Consider the following 17,680-nt stretch of genomic DNA (forward strand, 5'->3'; position numbering starts at 1 on the left):
TCTACGCGCTCTTGTAGGGCATCTCCATTGAGCCTTTACCATTTCTCGGAACCCATTGTCGCTTCCTCCACCATACCTTCCCTTCAATGGAGTGCTTCTCAGTTACATGTCAGAACTCATTCTGTGCAGGTTAAAGTCGATCAGATAACTAATTCTGAACCTCTGATAACGGTGCAGCATATGTGCTACCTGGAATGTGCAGCGCTGTGGCACTCTGAGCGATTCTCTCCGCCACCCGATTCATAGCCAGCTCAGACCACCTTTTTGCCAGCGGTCCTTCTGGCAAGCGGGAGCACGATCTTAGAGGATCGTGCACGACGAAAATCCCTGTTTTTGAGCCTCCAGCATGGGCGGGCGGCAGGAGGTTTAGCCGGCAGTATTCACCGAGGAATCACCTGCCGGGCGGGACCTGGACAGCAGCTGGGCGGTAGCTGAGGAATCTGTTTAAAAAGAAAATTACAGGCAGAACCTCGGCGGCTGTGGGCGGAACTCTGACAAAGTTCGGGCCCTTGGTAACTTATTGTAATGTTTCCTTCTTTGGCTCAGTGTTAATTGTTGCCTGGTTACTCTCCTGTGAAGTGCCTTTGGGATGTTTACTATGTCAAAGACGCTATATAAATGGAAGTTGTTGACGAGGAGAGAAAATAAAGTGAAACGTTTTAATAACCTGGAATAAAAGCACAGCCGGGGAAACATAATCTGAAGACAGAAGTTCATTTTATTTGCTACAAACCTTAATTCATAAAATAGACTTTGGCATACCGAAAAATAGTATTCAGTATGGTCACGAAGGGTCACTTGGTTAAACTTGCCCACCCTTTTTAGTCGTATCAGCTGTACATGATTAAATATATATAAACGGGTAGGATTTCTGATCAGAACATAATGAAGAAAAGTGGTTCAGGGTTGTTAATGACACTGGAGACCTGGCACAAAAATATACAAGAACATTTACTGTAAGTCATTAGCAGATGGAACAGAAGCAAACAAGAGACAATTGGAACAGTCCAAAATGGTTGGTGGTTTGTTTTGGGGACCAAAATTGTCTCACGCTGAATTTGGGGCAGTCAATTCGAATTATATATTTTTTTGCGCCTGCACGGGAAAGCAATGCACCGGGCGGAATTGGTCTCTTGGGAGTAAAAAAAATGTTTGTTGCACTAATGGAGAGTTTGCACAGCACGCGCGGCGAACAACACTTAGCGCTGTGCTCAGCACATCAGCGCCGCGGGGATGCATCACAACATCCCTCCCCTCCGCTGCGAACTCTGCAGCCTCTTTAGTGGTGCCCACTGGGCCACCAGGGAGGGTGTCGGCCGGGTCAGCCACACCAGCGGCCGCCGTTGTCGGGCCGACTGAAAAGTTGGCCGACCGAGAAAAGATGGCAGCCGCCATGCTACCACCTCCCCTTTAAGGGCGGCCGGGGCGCCACAGCCACCATAGCTTGTCGCACCAAGAAGCTGTCGACGGCATCGCCCTGCGCTGACCTCACGTCCCATGGGGCAATTTCCCCCAAGGGGTGCAAAGGGGTCAGTGCGTCATCACCGTGTGTGCGCCACGCCGGTGTGCTAAACACTTTTCACCGCGTGGAGTCCCAGGGGGAATTCGGGGGGGCGGGGGTGGTGCTGTGGCCTCCGTGCCCAGGCAAAAACACTTTAGTGCCCCATTAGCACAACCCGGAGGCGCTAATGCGCTTTTCTAGAGGGGCAATTTCGGCTCCCAGATCTCTTGGTTGGTCAGCTTATTTGATTATAATTACCTACTGTATGGAGGCAACTGCTTTTGAGAGCGTCTTCACTGCAACTAACTGCAGTCAACAGTGTACAAATATAATTGGCTCAATTCAAACATTGCAAAGCTGATCTCTTGCTGGGAAAGGAAAACAAATAAAACAAAATCTAGAATAAAGTTACAAATCTTATATAAATTTTTGATTCCCAAGAAGGATAGAGATGTATTGGTCATGATTTTGGGGAAAAAATACCTAGCAATAAAAATAAATATTTACACAAATATAATGCTACTAACAATTTGATTTGTACACTAGATGCAGTGGAAAATTAATCTACATTTACAGTGTCGCAGTTTCAAAGCTACAGCCACCACAAATTGCACGAGAAAATAGGTCACGCAGCGAAGGCACCTTGTTATTTACAGACATTTAAAAGTGAGCGGTAAAAAAAAACCTAACCATAATTATATGTATGTACATATACTGTAGTTACTTTCCATTTATCACTTGGGCATAAGTGTATCTCTAATGTCCTTTTTCAATTCGAGATGGGATCTTCCATAATTACAGTGTTTGTTTCAGACCGTTGAATGCTCCCGCATGTTCTCCCATTTGTCCATCCTGTTTCAGATTTTGCGGCTACCATATCTGTTCTTGCGTGGGGTGGTCGAGGGATCGTCAGAACAACTTAGATCATGCAGTCAGAGGGTGCCGATGCCTCGCAGCTGAAACCGACGTCTTCACCGGGTCAGGAAGATGGTCCGCGGCACATTCTGCTCAGAGCTGTTGAAACAAAGAGTTACCATTTAACAGGAACGAGCAAATCTTCCAATAATTCAACCGTAGCCTCCTCCGCCATTCAAATAGATCAAGGCTGATGTGCATCTCAGCTCCATTTACCTGCCCTGGTTCCATCTCTTAATACCCTTACCTAACAAAAGTACATCCATGTCAGTTTTGAAATTTTCAACTGAACCCCGGCATCCATAGCTTTTTGGGGCAAGAGAGCTCCAGATTCCCACTACCCTTTGTGCGAAGAAGTGCTTCCTAGCATCACCCCTGAATGGCCTCGCCATAATTTTATGGTAATGTCCCCTTGTTCTGGACTGTTTTGGGATACGGATATCGCAGACTGGTGAAAGTCCTTAACTAGTGCTTGTTAATGAAATTACCATTTTAACCACTTGGGCTTGAATTTAAATGCATACACAGCTGCAGATTGGTTCATTTTGTTCAATTTTCTGGCACTAGCAGGTATCATCTTGCCTGCCCGGCTAATAACTCAATCCTCAATCACAGCCTTCAGTTCTTTTGTCAAGTTCCTCGGGACGTTGTACTGCGTTATATTATTGCAAGTTGTTGGTTTTCGAGGGGACATTCCACGGGTTTAAGATGAGAGATGTTTTTCCAGCACTGCCAATCTCTCAAAAGCAAAAATTATATAAGAACATTAACGTCAGATTTTGCATTATAAATACAACCCCTTTTTCATCTTGTAAATTTGTTAGGTTAGCTGCTAGTTGGGTAAAAGAGGGGAATTTTAACTCCGCGGCCTGGCAGGTACCGTGTGGGGTGGGAGTGGATTAGACTGGAGCGGGAGACTTGCCCATTGGCCTCTTGGTCTGATCCCTACTACTGCAATTTTATCCCATCTGAAGCCGGCGGAGTCCCTTAAATATTCAGATCAGGTCCGGGTGACATCATCGGGATTCAACTGCCACTTTAACACAGCGTGGCATCTGGGGCTGAAGCTGCCAGGAGGAGGAATGGACAGAGGAGGGGACCCTCCCATTAAGAACATTTCTTTCCTTTAAGGGGCTCCCACAGGAAGTGTAGACTTCATCTGCCCTGACTCTTTGCCTCTGCTGTGACTCAGTGGGTCAGAAGGTTGTGGGGTCACGTCCCACTCCAGGGACTTGAACATAGCATCATCATAGGCAGTCTCTCGAAATCGAGGAAGACTTGCTTCCACTCTAAAAGTGAGTTCTTAGGTGACTGAACAGTCCAATACGGGAATTACAGTCTCTCTCACAGGTGGGACAGACAGTCGTTGAAGGAAAGGGTGGGTAGGGAGTCTGGTTTGCCGCACGCTCCTTCCGCTACCTGCGCTTGTTTTCTGTATGCTCTCGGTGACGAGACTTGAGGTGCTCAGCCTCCACTTAGGGCGGTCTTTGGCCAGGGACTCCCAGGTGTCGGTGGGGATGTTGCATTTTAACATGGAGGCTTTGAGGATGTCCTTGAACCCTTTCCTCTGCTCACCTGGGGCTCACTTGCCATGAAGTAGTTCCGAGTAGAGTGCTTGCTTTGGGAGTTTTGCGTCGAGCATGTGAACAATGTGGCCCACCCAACGGAGCTGGTCGAGTGTGGTCAGTGCTTCGATGCTGGGGATGTTGGCCTGATCATGAACACTAACATTGGTCCATCTGTCCTCCCAGTGGATTCTATTGTTGAGCAATAATTTTGTAAAAAAAAGCTTCATTCCCCAGTAATAGCTTATTAGGGGGTGGAGGAGTGGCGGAAAATAAAAGAAAGACTTGAATTTATATAGTCCTTCCTTGACAACCGGACGTCTCAAAGCGCTTGACAGCCAATGAAGTACTGTTGGAGTGTAGTCACTGTTGTAATATTGGGAAATGAACATATAAATATAGGCTGACACTCCAGTGCAATGCTGAGGGAGCACTGCACTGTCGGAGGTGCCGTCTTTTGGACGAGATATTAAACTGAGGCCCTGTCTACTCTCTCAGGTGGACGTAAAAGATCCCATGGCACTATTTCAAAGAAGAGCAGGGGAGTTATCCCCGGTGTCCTGGCCAATATTTATCACTCAATCAACATAACAAAAGCAGATTATCTGGTCATTATCAAATTGCTGTTTGTGGGAGTTTGCTGTGTGCAAGTTGGCTGCCGCGTTTCCCACATTACAACAGTGACTGCACTCCAAAAGTACTTCATTGGTTGTAAAGCGCTTTGAGCTGTCCGGTAGTCAAGAAAGGCGCTATATAAATTCAAGTCTTTCTTTCTTTTATTTTCCTCTACTCCTCCGCCCCCTAATAAGCTATTACTGGGGAATGAAGCTTTTTTTTAACAAAATTATTGCTCAATAAAAGAATTCCACAGAGCTAACAGCACAGAAATAGGCCAGTCGACCCAACTGCACCATGCCAGTTTTTATGCTCCACATGAGTCTCCTCCTATTCTACTTCATCTAACCCTATCAACATATTCTTCTATTCCTTTCTTCCTCATTAACTTATCTAGCTTCCCCTTAAATACATCGATGCTATTCGCCTCAACTATTCTATGTGGTAGCGAGTTCCATATTCTCACCACTTTCTGAGTGAAGAAGTTGCTCCTGAATTCCTTATTGGATTTATTAGTGACTCTCTTATATTTATGGCCCCTAGTTTTGCACTCACCCACAAGTGGAAACATCTTCTCTACGTCTACAATATCAAACCCCTTCAGAATTTTAAAGAACTCTATCAAGTCACCCCTCAGCCTTCTGTTTTCTGCAGTAAAAGAGCCCCAGCCTGTTCAGCTTTTTCTAATAATTATAACCTCTCAGTTCTGGTATCATTCTTGTAAACTTTGGTTGCAACTTCTCCAGTGTCTCTAAGTGCTTTTTATAATAGGAGACCAAAACTGTACACACTGCTCCAAGTTTGGTCCAACCAAGGTTCTATACTAGTTTAACATAAGTTCCCTGCTTTTCGATTCCATTTCTCCAAAACTGAACCTCAGTGTTTTGTTTGCTGGGGGGGGTTTGGTGGCAGTGGTGGGGAGGAGGGTTTAATATAAAAATAAGGAAAGAGAAACAACAAATGCTGGTAATCCCCAAAAAAACCAGAAAGCATTGGGAACACACTGCGGGTCAGTTAGAATCTGATGGCTTACTTGCACAAACTTCGTCAGATGCTCTTACATAAAGAACCCTTTATTATGAAAACAAATCCCCGGGTGAGAGATTTTACAAGTAGACGATTTCAGTGTACTTTACTCTACACTTCTCTCTCACCTAGAAATGAAAATTTGGGGCGGCAACAGGAAGTCGGATACAGCAAGAAAGTATTAGATAAAGGGCTAAAAATACCTGGGAAAGTCGGGACTGATGATCGAGGAGAGACAACAGAGAGCACAGGAGAGGAGGGGAGTGACCAATAAGCAGCAAAAGGTCTGAGTCAGATGGTATTATTGGAAATTTAGGTTAAAACAACTAATTTATAAAACATTTTTCAGCACAGTAGAGGTGCGCTGTACATTTCAATGAAGTATACACGAAAGGGCCGACTGCACAAACTCAGAACTTCAAACATTTTTTCTTTAATTCATTCTTGGATGTGGGCGTCGCTGGCAAGGCCAGCATTTATTGCCCATCCCTAGTTGCCCTGAGAAGGTGATGGGCCTTCTTCTTGTAGTAGTTTAATACAACTGAGTGCCTTGCTGGGTCACTTCAGAGGGCATCAGAGTCAACAACATTGGTGTGGGACTGGAGTCACATATATGTCAGACTGAGTAAAGACGGCAGGTTTCCTTCCCTAAAGAACATTAATGAACCAGTTGGGTTTTTACCACAATCTGAAAGCTTCATTGTCACTTTTATTGATATCAGCTTTATATTTCCTCATTTAAAAAGAACGGAATATGAATTCTCAAACTGCCATGGGGGATTTAACTTGTGTTCTCTGGATTACTAGTCTAGTAACATAACCACTACACTACCGTACCCTGACATCTCAAATTGTTGCAGGACTTCAAAATCACACAATTTTGCCCAATAATCAAAGCTTTTTGAGTGGGCCTGAAAAATGGTCAAATTCATAAGTCTCAGAATAAAACTAAAAAAATGGCATTATTCCTTTAGTGCTGTTAACCTGCAAAGGAGAGCTGATAGCAATTATAGAATTATAGAACCAGACAGCACAGAAGGAGGCCATTGGGCCTATTGTGCCTGTGCCAGCTCTTAGCTATCCACTTTTTAGGTCACAATTTTTTTCTTTTCAGGTACATATCCAATTCCCTTTTGAAAGTTGCTATTGAATCTGCTTCCACCACCCTGTAAGGTAGTGCATTCCAGATCATAACAACTCACTGCATAAAAAATTCTCCTTATCTCCCCTTAGACTTTTTGTCAATTATTTTTAAACTGTCTCCTTTGGTTACCGACCCTCCTGCTTGTGGAAACTTTCTCCCTATCTACTGTATCAAAATCCCTCATAATTTTGAACATCTCTATTAAATCTCCTCTTAACCTTCTCTGCTCTAAGGAGAGCAATTCCAGCTTCTCTGGACTCTCCACATAACTGAAACCCCTCATCTCTGGTCCCATTCTAATAAATAAGCATAAATATCTACAGCGCAGAAGGAGGCCATTTCGGCCCATCGTGTCCTCGCCGGCCGACAATAAGCCACACGGCCCTCGGTCAACAGTCCTGAAGGTTACATATAAACCTATGAACAATGAACAATGGCGGAAAGGTAAAGAGCACCCAGCCCAACCAGTCCACCCCACGCAACTGCGACACCCCTTGCACCAAAACATTCGACACCCCACCCCAACTGGAGCCATGTGATCTCCTGGGAGAGGCAAAAACCAGATAAAAACCCAGGACAATTGGGGGAAAAGAATCTGGGAAAATTCCTCTCCAACCCATTCAGGCAATCAAAACTAGTCCAGGAGATCACCCTGGCCGTATTCGATTCCCTGCAGTACTTATCATCGACTCTGCGCCAGCCAACAAGAGGTTATCCGATCTAATCCCACTTACCAGCTCTAAGTCCATAACCCTGCAGGTTACGGCACTTCAAGTGCACATCCAAGCACCTTTTAAATGTGGTGAGGGTTTCTGCATCCACCATCCTTCGAGGCAGTGAGTTCCAGACTCCCACAACCCTCTGCGTGAAGAAGTCTCCCTTCAAATCCCATCTGAACCTTCCACTAACCACCTTAAAACTATGCCCCTCATAATTTATGCCTCCACCAATGGAAATAGGCCCTTGCTATCCACTATATCCAGGCCCTTTAACGTTTTGTACACCTCAATGAGGACTCCTCTCAGCCTCCTCTGTTCCAATGAGAACAAACTCAGCCTATCCAATCTCTCTTCATAGCTAAGATTCTCCATTCCAGGCAGCATCCTCGTAAATCTCCTCTGCACCCCCTCTAGTGTAATCACATCCTTCCTATAATGCGGTGACCAGAACTGCATTCAGTACTTCAGCTGTAGCCCAACCGGAGTATTATACAATTTAAGCATAGCCTCCCTGATCTTGTATTCTATTCCTCGGCCAATAAAGGCAAGCATTCCGTATGCCTTCTTAACCACCTTATCCACCTGGCCTGCTACTTTCAGGGATCCGTGGACAAGCACTCCAAGATCCCTTTGTTCATCTACATTTTTAAGTGGTCTACTGCTTAATGTGTATACCCCTTCCTTATTAGCCCTCCCAAAGCGCATTACCTCATACTTCTCCGAATTAAATTCCATTTTCCACTGCTCTGCCCTCCTGACGAGTAGATTGATATCCTCCTGCAGCCCACGACTTTCCTCTTCATTATCAACCACACAGCCAATTTTAGTGTCATCTGCAAACTTCTTAATCATACTCCCTATATTCAAATATAGATCATTGATGTCACAAAAAGCAAGGGACCCAGTACTGAGCCCTGCGGAACACCATTGGAAATATCCTTGCAGTCACAAAAACATCCATCAACCATTACCCTTTGCTTCCTACCTCTAAGCCAACTTGCCACTTTGCCCTGGATCCCATGGACTTTAAACTTCGTGATCAGTCTACTATGTTGGACCTTATCAAAAGCTTTGCTAAAGTCCATATACAATACATCGTACGCGCTACCCTCATCGACCCACCTGATTAACTCCCCAAAAAATTCAATCAGGTTAGTCAAACACGATCTTCCCTTAAAAAAATCCATGCTGACTGTCCCTAATTAATCCTTGCCTTTCCAAATGTAGATTTATCCTGTCTTTCAGGATTTTTTCCAATAATTTTCTCACCACTGAGGTTAGGCTGACAGGCCTGTAATTACTCAGCCTATCCCTTTCTCCCTTCTTAAACAAGGGTAGCACATTAGCATTCCTCCAGTCCTCCGGCACCATGCCTGAATCCAAAGAAGACTAGAAAATGAAGGTCGAGGCCTCGGCTATTTCCTCTTTTAATTCGCAGGATGCATTTCATCTGGACTGGGGACTTATCCACTTTCAAAGCTGCTAAATCCCTTAATACCTCTTCTCTCACTATGTTTATATCATCCAGAATTTCACACTCCTCCTTGATCACAGTAACTGCATTGCCCCTTTCCTTTGTGAAAACAGACTCAAAGTATTCATTAAGGACCATACCAACATCTTCTGTCTCCACACAAAGATTACCCTAATGGTCTCTAATAGGTCCTACCCTTTCTTTAGTTATCCTCTTGCTCTTAATATATTTATAGAACATCTTTGGGTTTCCCTTAATTTTACTAGCCAAGAATTGTTCATGCTCTCTCTTAGCATCATATTATCCTTTTTAATTTTACCTCTTAACTTTCTATATTCCTCCAAATCCAAAGGTTCTACAGTATTTAGCCATCGGTATATGACATAAGCTTCCCTTTTTTTCTTTATCCTCCCCTGTAAGTCCCTAGACATTCAGGGGGCTCTAGAAGTGTTATTCCATTCTTTTTCTTTGGCCTGAGCCCTCCTGGTCTCCTCCTTGAATGCCTCCCACTGTTCTGACATTGATTTACCTACAAGTAGCTTGTTTCCAGTCGGCTGTGGCCAAATCACTCCTCAACTTAGCAAAGTTAGCTTTTCTCCAATTTGGGACTTTTATTCCAGACCTATACTTATCCATAAGTATTTTGAATCTGACTGAATTATCCCCTCCTTTGCACCCTTTCCAAGGTCTGGGCATCTTCCTAAAATGTGGTGCCCAGAATTGGACACGGCCTCGATTTTAACTCCAGGTGGATTTCCTGCTCAGGCCGGAATTAAACTCACAGTTTGGTCTAAATTATGTCATCAGGCCACAACATGCATATTAATGAAGGACCCTGTTGGTTCCAGGTGTGCGTCCTTACTGCCTGCTCAGAGAGCAGGTTAAAATTGCAGATGTTGCAATCGTGGCCGTTTTCGGACAAATAAGAGCTAAAGTGGTTTTAACTGCCCATCCGCCAGGTTTCTGCTGAGCGAGTAGGGTTAAAATAATCCCCAATACTCTAGCTATTCTACTTAACCAGTGATTTATAATGTTTTTGAATCACTGCCTTGCTTTTTTATTTGCCAGCAGGACCTTAAAATCTCTCTTATTTTTAAATCTAAATGGTTAAGTGTTTTTTAATACATTTTTATCATCAAAATTAAAAATATGATCCTTCCAGATGCTTCAGATAGCTACCGAAAGGAAGGTCATTTCAGGTTAAACCAGGGAGCCCGCTCACCTTTACAAACAGAACACTGTTAATAGTTAATAGCTAACAGCCACAATAAAGCACCATGATTAATAGCACCAGTGAAACATGCTAATCACCTCTGTTATTCTTCCGGTTAGGGTTATTGTTTAGTAAATCACCACTTGTCCCTGCTGTAAGTCATTAGTCTGATTAATCCTTCAAGAGGTTTTAATTTAAAAACTAGTTACTTACTGAACTATCTTTTCAAACACTTGCAAGTCAAACCAGTGTTGAGAGGCCTATTGTTACATGTGAGGGCTTACTCTGCTAAGACAGTGAAGGAAAGGAACCACATTAAAATTACTGCCTGGTAGATGCTCAGAACAGTCACTAATGGGTCAAAGCTGGAGAATATAGAGCAACATCCAATAATACTTGAATTCTGTCATTTTAAACATGTTTCAACCTCTTCATAGTATCGTAGGCGGTAGGTGAGAGAACAGGCAGGTGACCTTGATCTAGGAAAGAAGGATCCAGCAGGGCAGAATCCCTTGCCATTTTCTCCATGACCATTCTCTTAGTGTCTAATAACTCATCCAAAATTTAAAAAAATGAAAAAGAGGCGGATGAAAAGGAGGAAGAGGAGGAAAACAAGGAAAAGGAGGAAAAAGCGGAAGAAGGTTAAAGAGGAGAAAGACAAGGAGAAGGAGGCAAAGCGGGAGGAAGAAGAGGAGGAGTAAGAGGAAACAGAGTTGTAGTGCTTTTGAAACTGGCAACAAAAAAAATCTCATACTAATGACATGAATTCCCATTTAGTGCAAAGGTGCCACACTTTGCCAGGGCCAACTGACACTCAGGAGGTGGAATCATAGAAACATAGCAAATAGGAGCAGGAGTAGGCCATTCGACCCTTCGAACCTGCACCGCCATTCAATGAGTTCATGGCTGAACATACAACTTCAGTACCCCATTCCTGCTTTCTCGTCATACCCCTTGATCCCCCTAGTAGTAAGGACTACATCTAACTCCTTTTTGAATATATTTAGTGAATTGGCCTCAACAACTTTCTGTGGTAGAGAATTCCACAGGTTCACCACTCTCTGGGTGAAGAAGTTTCTCCTCAACTCGGTCCTAAATGGCTTACCCCTTATCCTTAGACTGTGACCCCTGGTTCTGGACTTCCCCAACATTAATAAGAACATAAGAACATAAGAATTAGGAACAGGAGTAGGCCATCTAGCCCCTCGAGCCTGCTCCGCCATTCAAAAAGATCATGGCTGATCTGGCCGTGGACTCAGCTCCACTTATCCGCCCGCTCCCCATAACCCTTAATTCCCTTATTGGTTAAAAATCTATCTATCTGTGATTTGAATATATTCAATGAGCTAGCCTCAACTGCTTCCTTGGGCAGAGAATTCCACAGATTCACAACCCTCTGGGAGAAGAAATTCCTTCTCAACTCGGTTTTAAATTGGCTGCCCCCATATTTTGAGGCTGTGCCCCCTAATTCTGGTCTCCCCGACCAGTGGAAACAACCTCTCTGCCTCTATCCTGCCTATCCCCTTCATTATTTTAAATGTTTCTATAACATCACCCCTTATCTTTCTGAACTCCAACGAGTAAAGACCCAGTCTACTCAATCAATCATCATAAGGTAACCCCCTCATCTCCGGAATCAGCCTAGTGAATCGTCTCTGTAGCTTCCAAAGCTAGTATACCCTTCCTTAAGTAAGGTGACCAAAACTGCACGGAGTACTCCAGGTGCGGCCTCACCAATATCCTGTACAGTTGCAGCAGGCATTGCTTGAATTCTGAGATTTTCTTTGCTGATAATGACAATCAATTAAAGACTGTAATTTATCCATATCATGAGGCAGAGAAATACTTACAGAAATGGGGCAGTTGTTTTGGTGTCTTGTTTACACTTTAACATTTCACAAAAGCTGAATTGTTCAGTCCAAAAGCAAACTGGCAGCAATCCTGATTATTCAGGAGTGCAGCTTGATTTTGGTGGTATCTGGTAAAGATTTCATGCTTCCTTTGTTTTAGTTAAACTCTACGCACAATATCCTTCCTATTTCTGTGCAGCCATCACCTTTAGCACTGCCAATGATTCATGATTCACCCAAGATTTCTGCTTGTTAAAATCCATGTGATTTATTCATGAAATTGAAGTATGTGGAAAGCTATATTTAAACATAGAAACATAGAAAATAGGTGTAGGAGTAGGCCATTCGGCCTTTCGAGCCTGCACCACCATTCAATAAGATCATGGCTGGTTATGCAAATTCAGTACCCCATTCCTGCTTTCTCTCCATACCCCTTGATCCCTGAAGCATGAGTATTAGAAATCTGTTTCATAAATCGCAGGACTGCAGAGTGATTTGTGGGTGTTCGGAATGCTACAGTCTTTCTGTATATACCCTACACAACAGAAAATACAGATACTTACTGCTGTGATGTACTGGTTCTTCACTGGCTTAGACCTCTGCATCCTTGGAGAAAGGTTCAGGGGTGTATAATGACAAGACGTCTTCGAGTCACTGATAGAAGTGTTGTCAGAAAATGTCTCTGTGGAAAGCTGGGACACGCAGTTGAGAGTTGAGCCACTGATGCTTTCCGCTGAAGTACATTGTGAAGAGGTCTCCGAGCTCTCTGTGACGAGGACAAACAAAAATGGAATCCCAAATTAGGGCTGAGTTTTAATTTCGGCCAAGTGCTGACAGCGATTGTCTTTAATCAAACACTGATAGAGTATTCAAACAGGCTCATTTAGACAGACTGTGAAAATTTACAGACCCCCAAGTCAAGGCTGCTACGTGCTGCTCAGCATGTTGCATTAACTCATCAATCAACTTGACATTTTCGGACCTTGGGTAGCGAGCCAATAAAACGTTAAAAGACTTTCAATTGAGCCAATAAGGTCAAAGAAGGAGAGTTCTTTTCTGTAAATTAATCCAGGTATAAAGTACAGCCATTTTGACCATGTGTCTCAGTAAGAACAAAGACCTGGCTTGAAGCCAAGCAGTTTGTTGCTCTCTGCCAAGATTAAAAAGTTAAAACTACAATCGGAGTTCGTATTTCATTGGAAATTAAGAGATCTAACAAGCACCATCTTTGGCTAAGTACACAACTGAATTGGTGCAGGACATGGACATTCATGGGATATGGGCATTACTGGCAAGGCCAGCATTTATTGCCCATACCTAATTGCCCTTGAGAAGGTGGTATTCAGCCACCTTCTTGAACCGCTGCAGTCCGTATGGTGAGATAGGATCATGACTTAATTACTAATTTTTTTTCCACAGCTGATGAAAATTAAATAAAAACCCTTTCTGGCTCTATGTTCCTCAGTTTCTTAAGTCTTTACATCATCAATGCAAGTTGCAATTGTTACATCAACAGATCAACATCATGTGGGATTTTACAACGGAATATAATGCAGAGTACAACAGTGACTTCATTTCAAAGGTCATTTATCAGCTGTAAAGTGCTTTGGGACGTCCTGAGGTCATGAAAGACACTATATAAATGCAAGTCTTTCTTTACTATCTCTTTTTCAGATCAGCAGGACATCTGCTGCAAGTCATACAGAATCCAGAGTATTTAACAATAGTAATTGCAATGTAAGGGTTTGGGGGGCGGCGGGGTGGGGGGAAGGGGGAAGACCATGGGGAAAATTTTAACCTGAAAAAATAGGTGGCTTGGGGGCGTGGAGAAGTATTAAACATCTAACTCCCAACCCCAACCTGCCTCCTACCCGCCCATTTTCAGCTTTTACTCAGGCAGGACTGGGCTGGGGGCGGAGTGGGGGGATGGTGGGCAGACAACCTAATGCCAGGGGGCAAGTTGGCATTTTAAGTATGATAATGAGACCTGAACTCTGCTTTAACCTGTTGTGCAGGTTTTATTGTGGCCCGCCAGGGATCCCGGGCCTCGGGATTATGGGTAGCTGCAGTGAGGCGAGGACAGCCTCCGGGAGCAATCCCTCTGTGCCGGGAGGAGCAGGAGAGCTTCCTTCAGACCCCCCCGAAGATCACCCATCATCAGCCCACCCCATACAAATGTTACTGTAAGGCACACTCAACCTCATCCTACTGTGCCTCTCATCACATCCCCATCACTCTGCCTTCCCAACGCTACTCCTGCACATCCTTACTCACAACAACTTACCTTGCACCTCCACCCATCCATCTCTCTCTATCTACATTATCACACCCCCATCTCACTAGCCACCCCTCACACTCATCCTAGTGCACTCATACCAACTAACAACACACAAGTGTAGGCACTTGGGTGTTATCACCAATGGTGCCGTAAAGTTTCTGTTAAGGTGTTGTCAAACATTGAAATCTTTATTTTCAACACTTTGCTTCTTGGAGAGATCTGTATGCACCTTTGGAAGTGGCTTGGTGAGTTGCAGTGAATGGTGAGACACAGCGGTAGCCCCCACCCCCACCCCCGCAATGGTGATGGGTGTGAAAGGAATGGCTTGGGCATTATAGTGTTGCTTGTGGGGTGGTGCCAATCTGGCGCATCATGTGGCAGCCAGGGTAAATCTGGCCATGGTGAGGCCATCCCTGGCAGCAATTTGGTCAGGTGCTGATGCCTCTGCCCTATGCAGCATCAGGTGATTGCAGAGAAATGTGGCGATGTTGTTGCTGATGCTGGTGTGATTAGTGAGGTTGGTGTTGGGGCTGATCGTGGTGGGATTCTGAGGACCAAGGTGAGATTTTTTTTCAAGGGCACCAATGTTGATGGAATAGATGGCAGCTGAAGTTGAGATGACAGAAGCAATCTGTCAGTGGTGAGAGAGGTTGCTCCAAGGAGGTGACACTGGATAGAGAGTTCACTGCAAACACTTCAAACCTCCATAAAGCTGAAAAGTGTATTCCAAATCCTGAAAGCTCCAGCTTCTAAGATTGGAAAGTGAACAGTGGTGAAATGGTAGCTTTTATACCACTTCTGCAGCTGCCAACTAGTCAAACCAATCCAGAGTTATTGAGAATCTGACACACTTACCTGACATGATCCCCGAGGGATGGGAACCTCATAAAAAACTTGGTAAAAAGGTTCGGACATTGTAAAATGCTGCTTAAATAGCCTGATAGGCCACTTCGTACCGGGTCTGCCAAACCACAGGCAGAGCCAGCATTTGGAAAATTCACATGGAGACAGGTTCATAGCAGACTTCCGCCCCGCTGTCAATCACGGCCATTTTGACAGCGGGCCCGCCTCCAAACTCGCGCTCGCAGCACCGGTAAGATTTCCAGCCACAATGAGGGAAACCCAAATTATTGAAACCATTTTGATAATGTGGGAAAATGGAAACTTTTTGATAATTGCTAACCAGACATTTATAAATATACTTTAATCACATCCAATTTGTTCCTGAGCTCATTGCAGACTTCTACATAAAGGACTCTGACTGTTTCTTGGAGAAATGGTCAAATGTCAAACAATGCAACAGAATTGCATGGAGGAGCATTGGACGGAGCAAGGATATCCCCGTCAGAATAAATTATACCAGTAATGCCCCTATAGCGATATATATCAGAGTAAACACAGGCTGAGTTTGGTCAGGTTCCAGAGAATTAACCAAGAACAGGACTGATACTTCCAAAGACTTACTCATGGAAGGTTGGCTTCCAGTCTCTTGCTCTACTTCATCTTCTTCGATGCAAGTCCCAATATCGTAAGACCAGTGGTTGAAAGGTGTCCAATGTGGACTGGCATGCGTTGGATTTGAATACACATGAAGATTGAGAGTTCCCAGTATGCAAGAGGATGACTGGCTGCTCGAAGAGGAGGTGCTGCTGTTGGAGATGGTGGAATGGGGCCTCTTGAAGGACGTGGAGTGGTCAAATGAAGACACAGCAATGGATGCTCGCGTTCTAGATTCTAATGAGACGGAAACAAATTGAAAAGCATTAAAAAGAGAATGCCACGAGCAGCATTAAGGATGTAGAAGATCATTGAACCAGATAACGTCTTTTCAGAAGATTTCAATCGTAGAACCATAGGAATTCACAGCACAGAAACTCAGGAACTAAAGGGCACACCTTTGTGACATGCATATACCACCGAGTTGTACCTGGCACTGAGCAGTCTAGCCAGTGATCGTTATAGGGAGCACTGGAGGCCATTTTAAAAAGGGGCCCGGGGTGATGTTGAGGCAGAGACCATTGCTTCTTTTAAGGGAAAATTGGAGAAATATTAGAGAAATAGAAGATACAATGCTATGTGGAAATAATGGATTGGTGAGGTTAGTTTTAGATCGCTCCAGCACAGATTTGGCAGAGACACGATGGGCCGAATAGCCTCCTTCTGTGCTGAAAACGTCTTATGGTTTATGAAAGAGGTTACTGTTTCCGTGCTTTTGCTCCTCAGAAACTTTGGACTAGGAATTTGGTTGGAGGGGTCTTGAAGCGCTAATGTCGGGCGATCGCTAAATTTAGCGTTGGAAAATGGTTCGCGACGGGAGCAACAAAATTTAGTTGTTGCGCCCTGACAGTGGAGTGGAGCACTAAGGGAAGCGTTCCACACTTCTCTTAGGGTGCTAGGCCGGGTGAACAACTGAATATCCCGTGCTAAAGAGCCAGCATTGTAGCGACTTAAGAGAGGCCTCGCTGCAAAAAAAAGAATGGGAACACATAAACACAAAAAAACATTCCCTATATAAAGTTAAATAGCAAAAAAATATCAATCTCATTTACCTCACGCAGTCATTCCTTCCCTTAGCACCCCGGGACAGCTCTGCACGCCAGCACTCTCTGGCGGTCTCACTATGGGGCGCTACAGGTGCCGCGCAAACCAATTTTGCATCCGTGTCGATACCAGGGGCGTTGTACACCAGCGCGAAGCTCCCGAGTAATACTCCTCAGCGCCACCGTTACCGGCACACTGGATTTGCTGAGCAGCGTCAATGTTGGCGCTCACTGCTACAAACCCGTTAGTCCCCTGTAGCGAGAGGCGCTATCCAACTGAATTTCTCCCCCTTTGTGTTTGAAACAGGTCTTTTATTCTGTTCATCATAGCAGCACAGCAATAATGAGCTAATATTTTCATTTTGTAGTGATTTGCTCTCTTCACCTGCACCTCATCCGCTGATAGCTGGCAGCAAATCTGCAACCAGGCCCCTGACCATGAAGGGTGCCAGTGTAGGGTGAGATTACTCTCCTTCCATGTGAGGAAGCACTCAGCACTTTCCCATGGCAACACAGTCAAAATTCTAAACTCAAGACGTGAGTTTTATTGGTGTCAATGTACAGCTTAGTGTCACTAGCAGTGGCTCCCCATCTGTGTTTGTGCTCATTTAAGCTGGGAGATGCCATGCAGAGGGGAGAGGGGAAAGAACAAATATGTTATACCAGGCGATAGGCATCACCAAGGTCAGTTCAACACTTGGGACCTACAAGACCCATGTCCAGGGACCCCAGCCACAAATTCACCATAATAGAAACATGGAAACATAGAAATTTACAGTGCAGAAGGAGGCCATTTCGGCCCATCGTGTCCACGCCAGCCAATCAAGAGCCACATGGCCC

The 17,680-nt window shown here is 44.4% G+C and overlaps 1 protein-coding gene across 5 annotated transcripts in view; it reads right to left on the minus strand.

The window, feature by feature from the left end:
- Nucleotides 1-698: 698 nt before the first annotated feature.
- LOC139264276 (pleckstrin homology domain-containing family G member 4B) overlaps nt 699-17,680 on the minus strand; it is a 240,405-nt gene continuing 223,423 nt past the window's right edge. For 2 of the 5 annotated variants that reach the window (XM_070880482.1, XM_070880480.1), the window contains exons 21-24: nt 15,765-16,034; nt 12,586-12,788; nt 10,386-10,457; nt 699-2,515 (exon numbers count right to left, since the gene is read on the minus strand). In XM_070880482.1, coding sequence (XP_070736583.1) covers nt 10,413-10,457; nt 12,586-12,788; nt 15,765-16,034 — 518 coding nt within the window. In that variant the 3' untranslated portion in view covers nt 699-2,515; nt 10,386-10,412. Of the gene's footprint in view, nt 2,516-10,385; nt 10,461-12,585; nt 12,789-15,764; nt 16,035-17,680 lie in introns of all 5 variants that reach the window. The other 3 variants (XM_070880479.1, XM_070880478.1, XM_070880481.1) reach the window with 2 other exon arrangements.

This window comes from Pristiophorus japonicus, chromosome 5, assembly GCF_044704955.1.
Source record: "Pristiophorus japonicus isolate sPriJap1 chromosome 5, sPriJap1.hap1, whole genome shotgun sequence".
Lineage (NCBI taxonomy): Eukaryota > Metazoa > Chordata > Chondrichthyes > Pristiophoridae > Pristiophorus > Pristiophorus japonicus.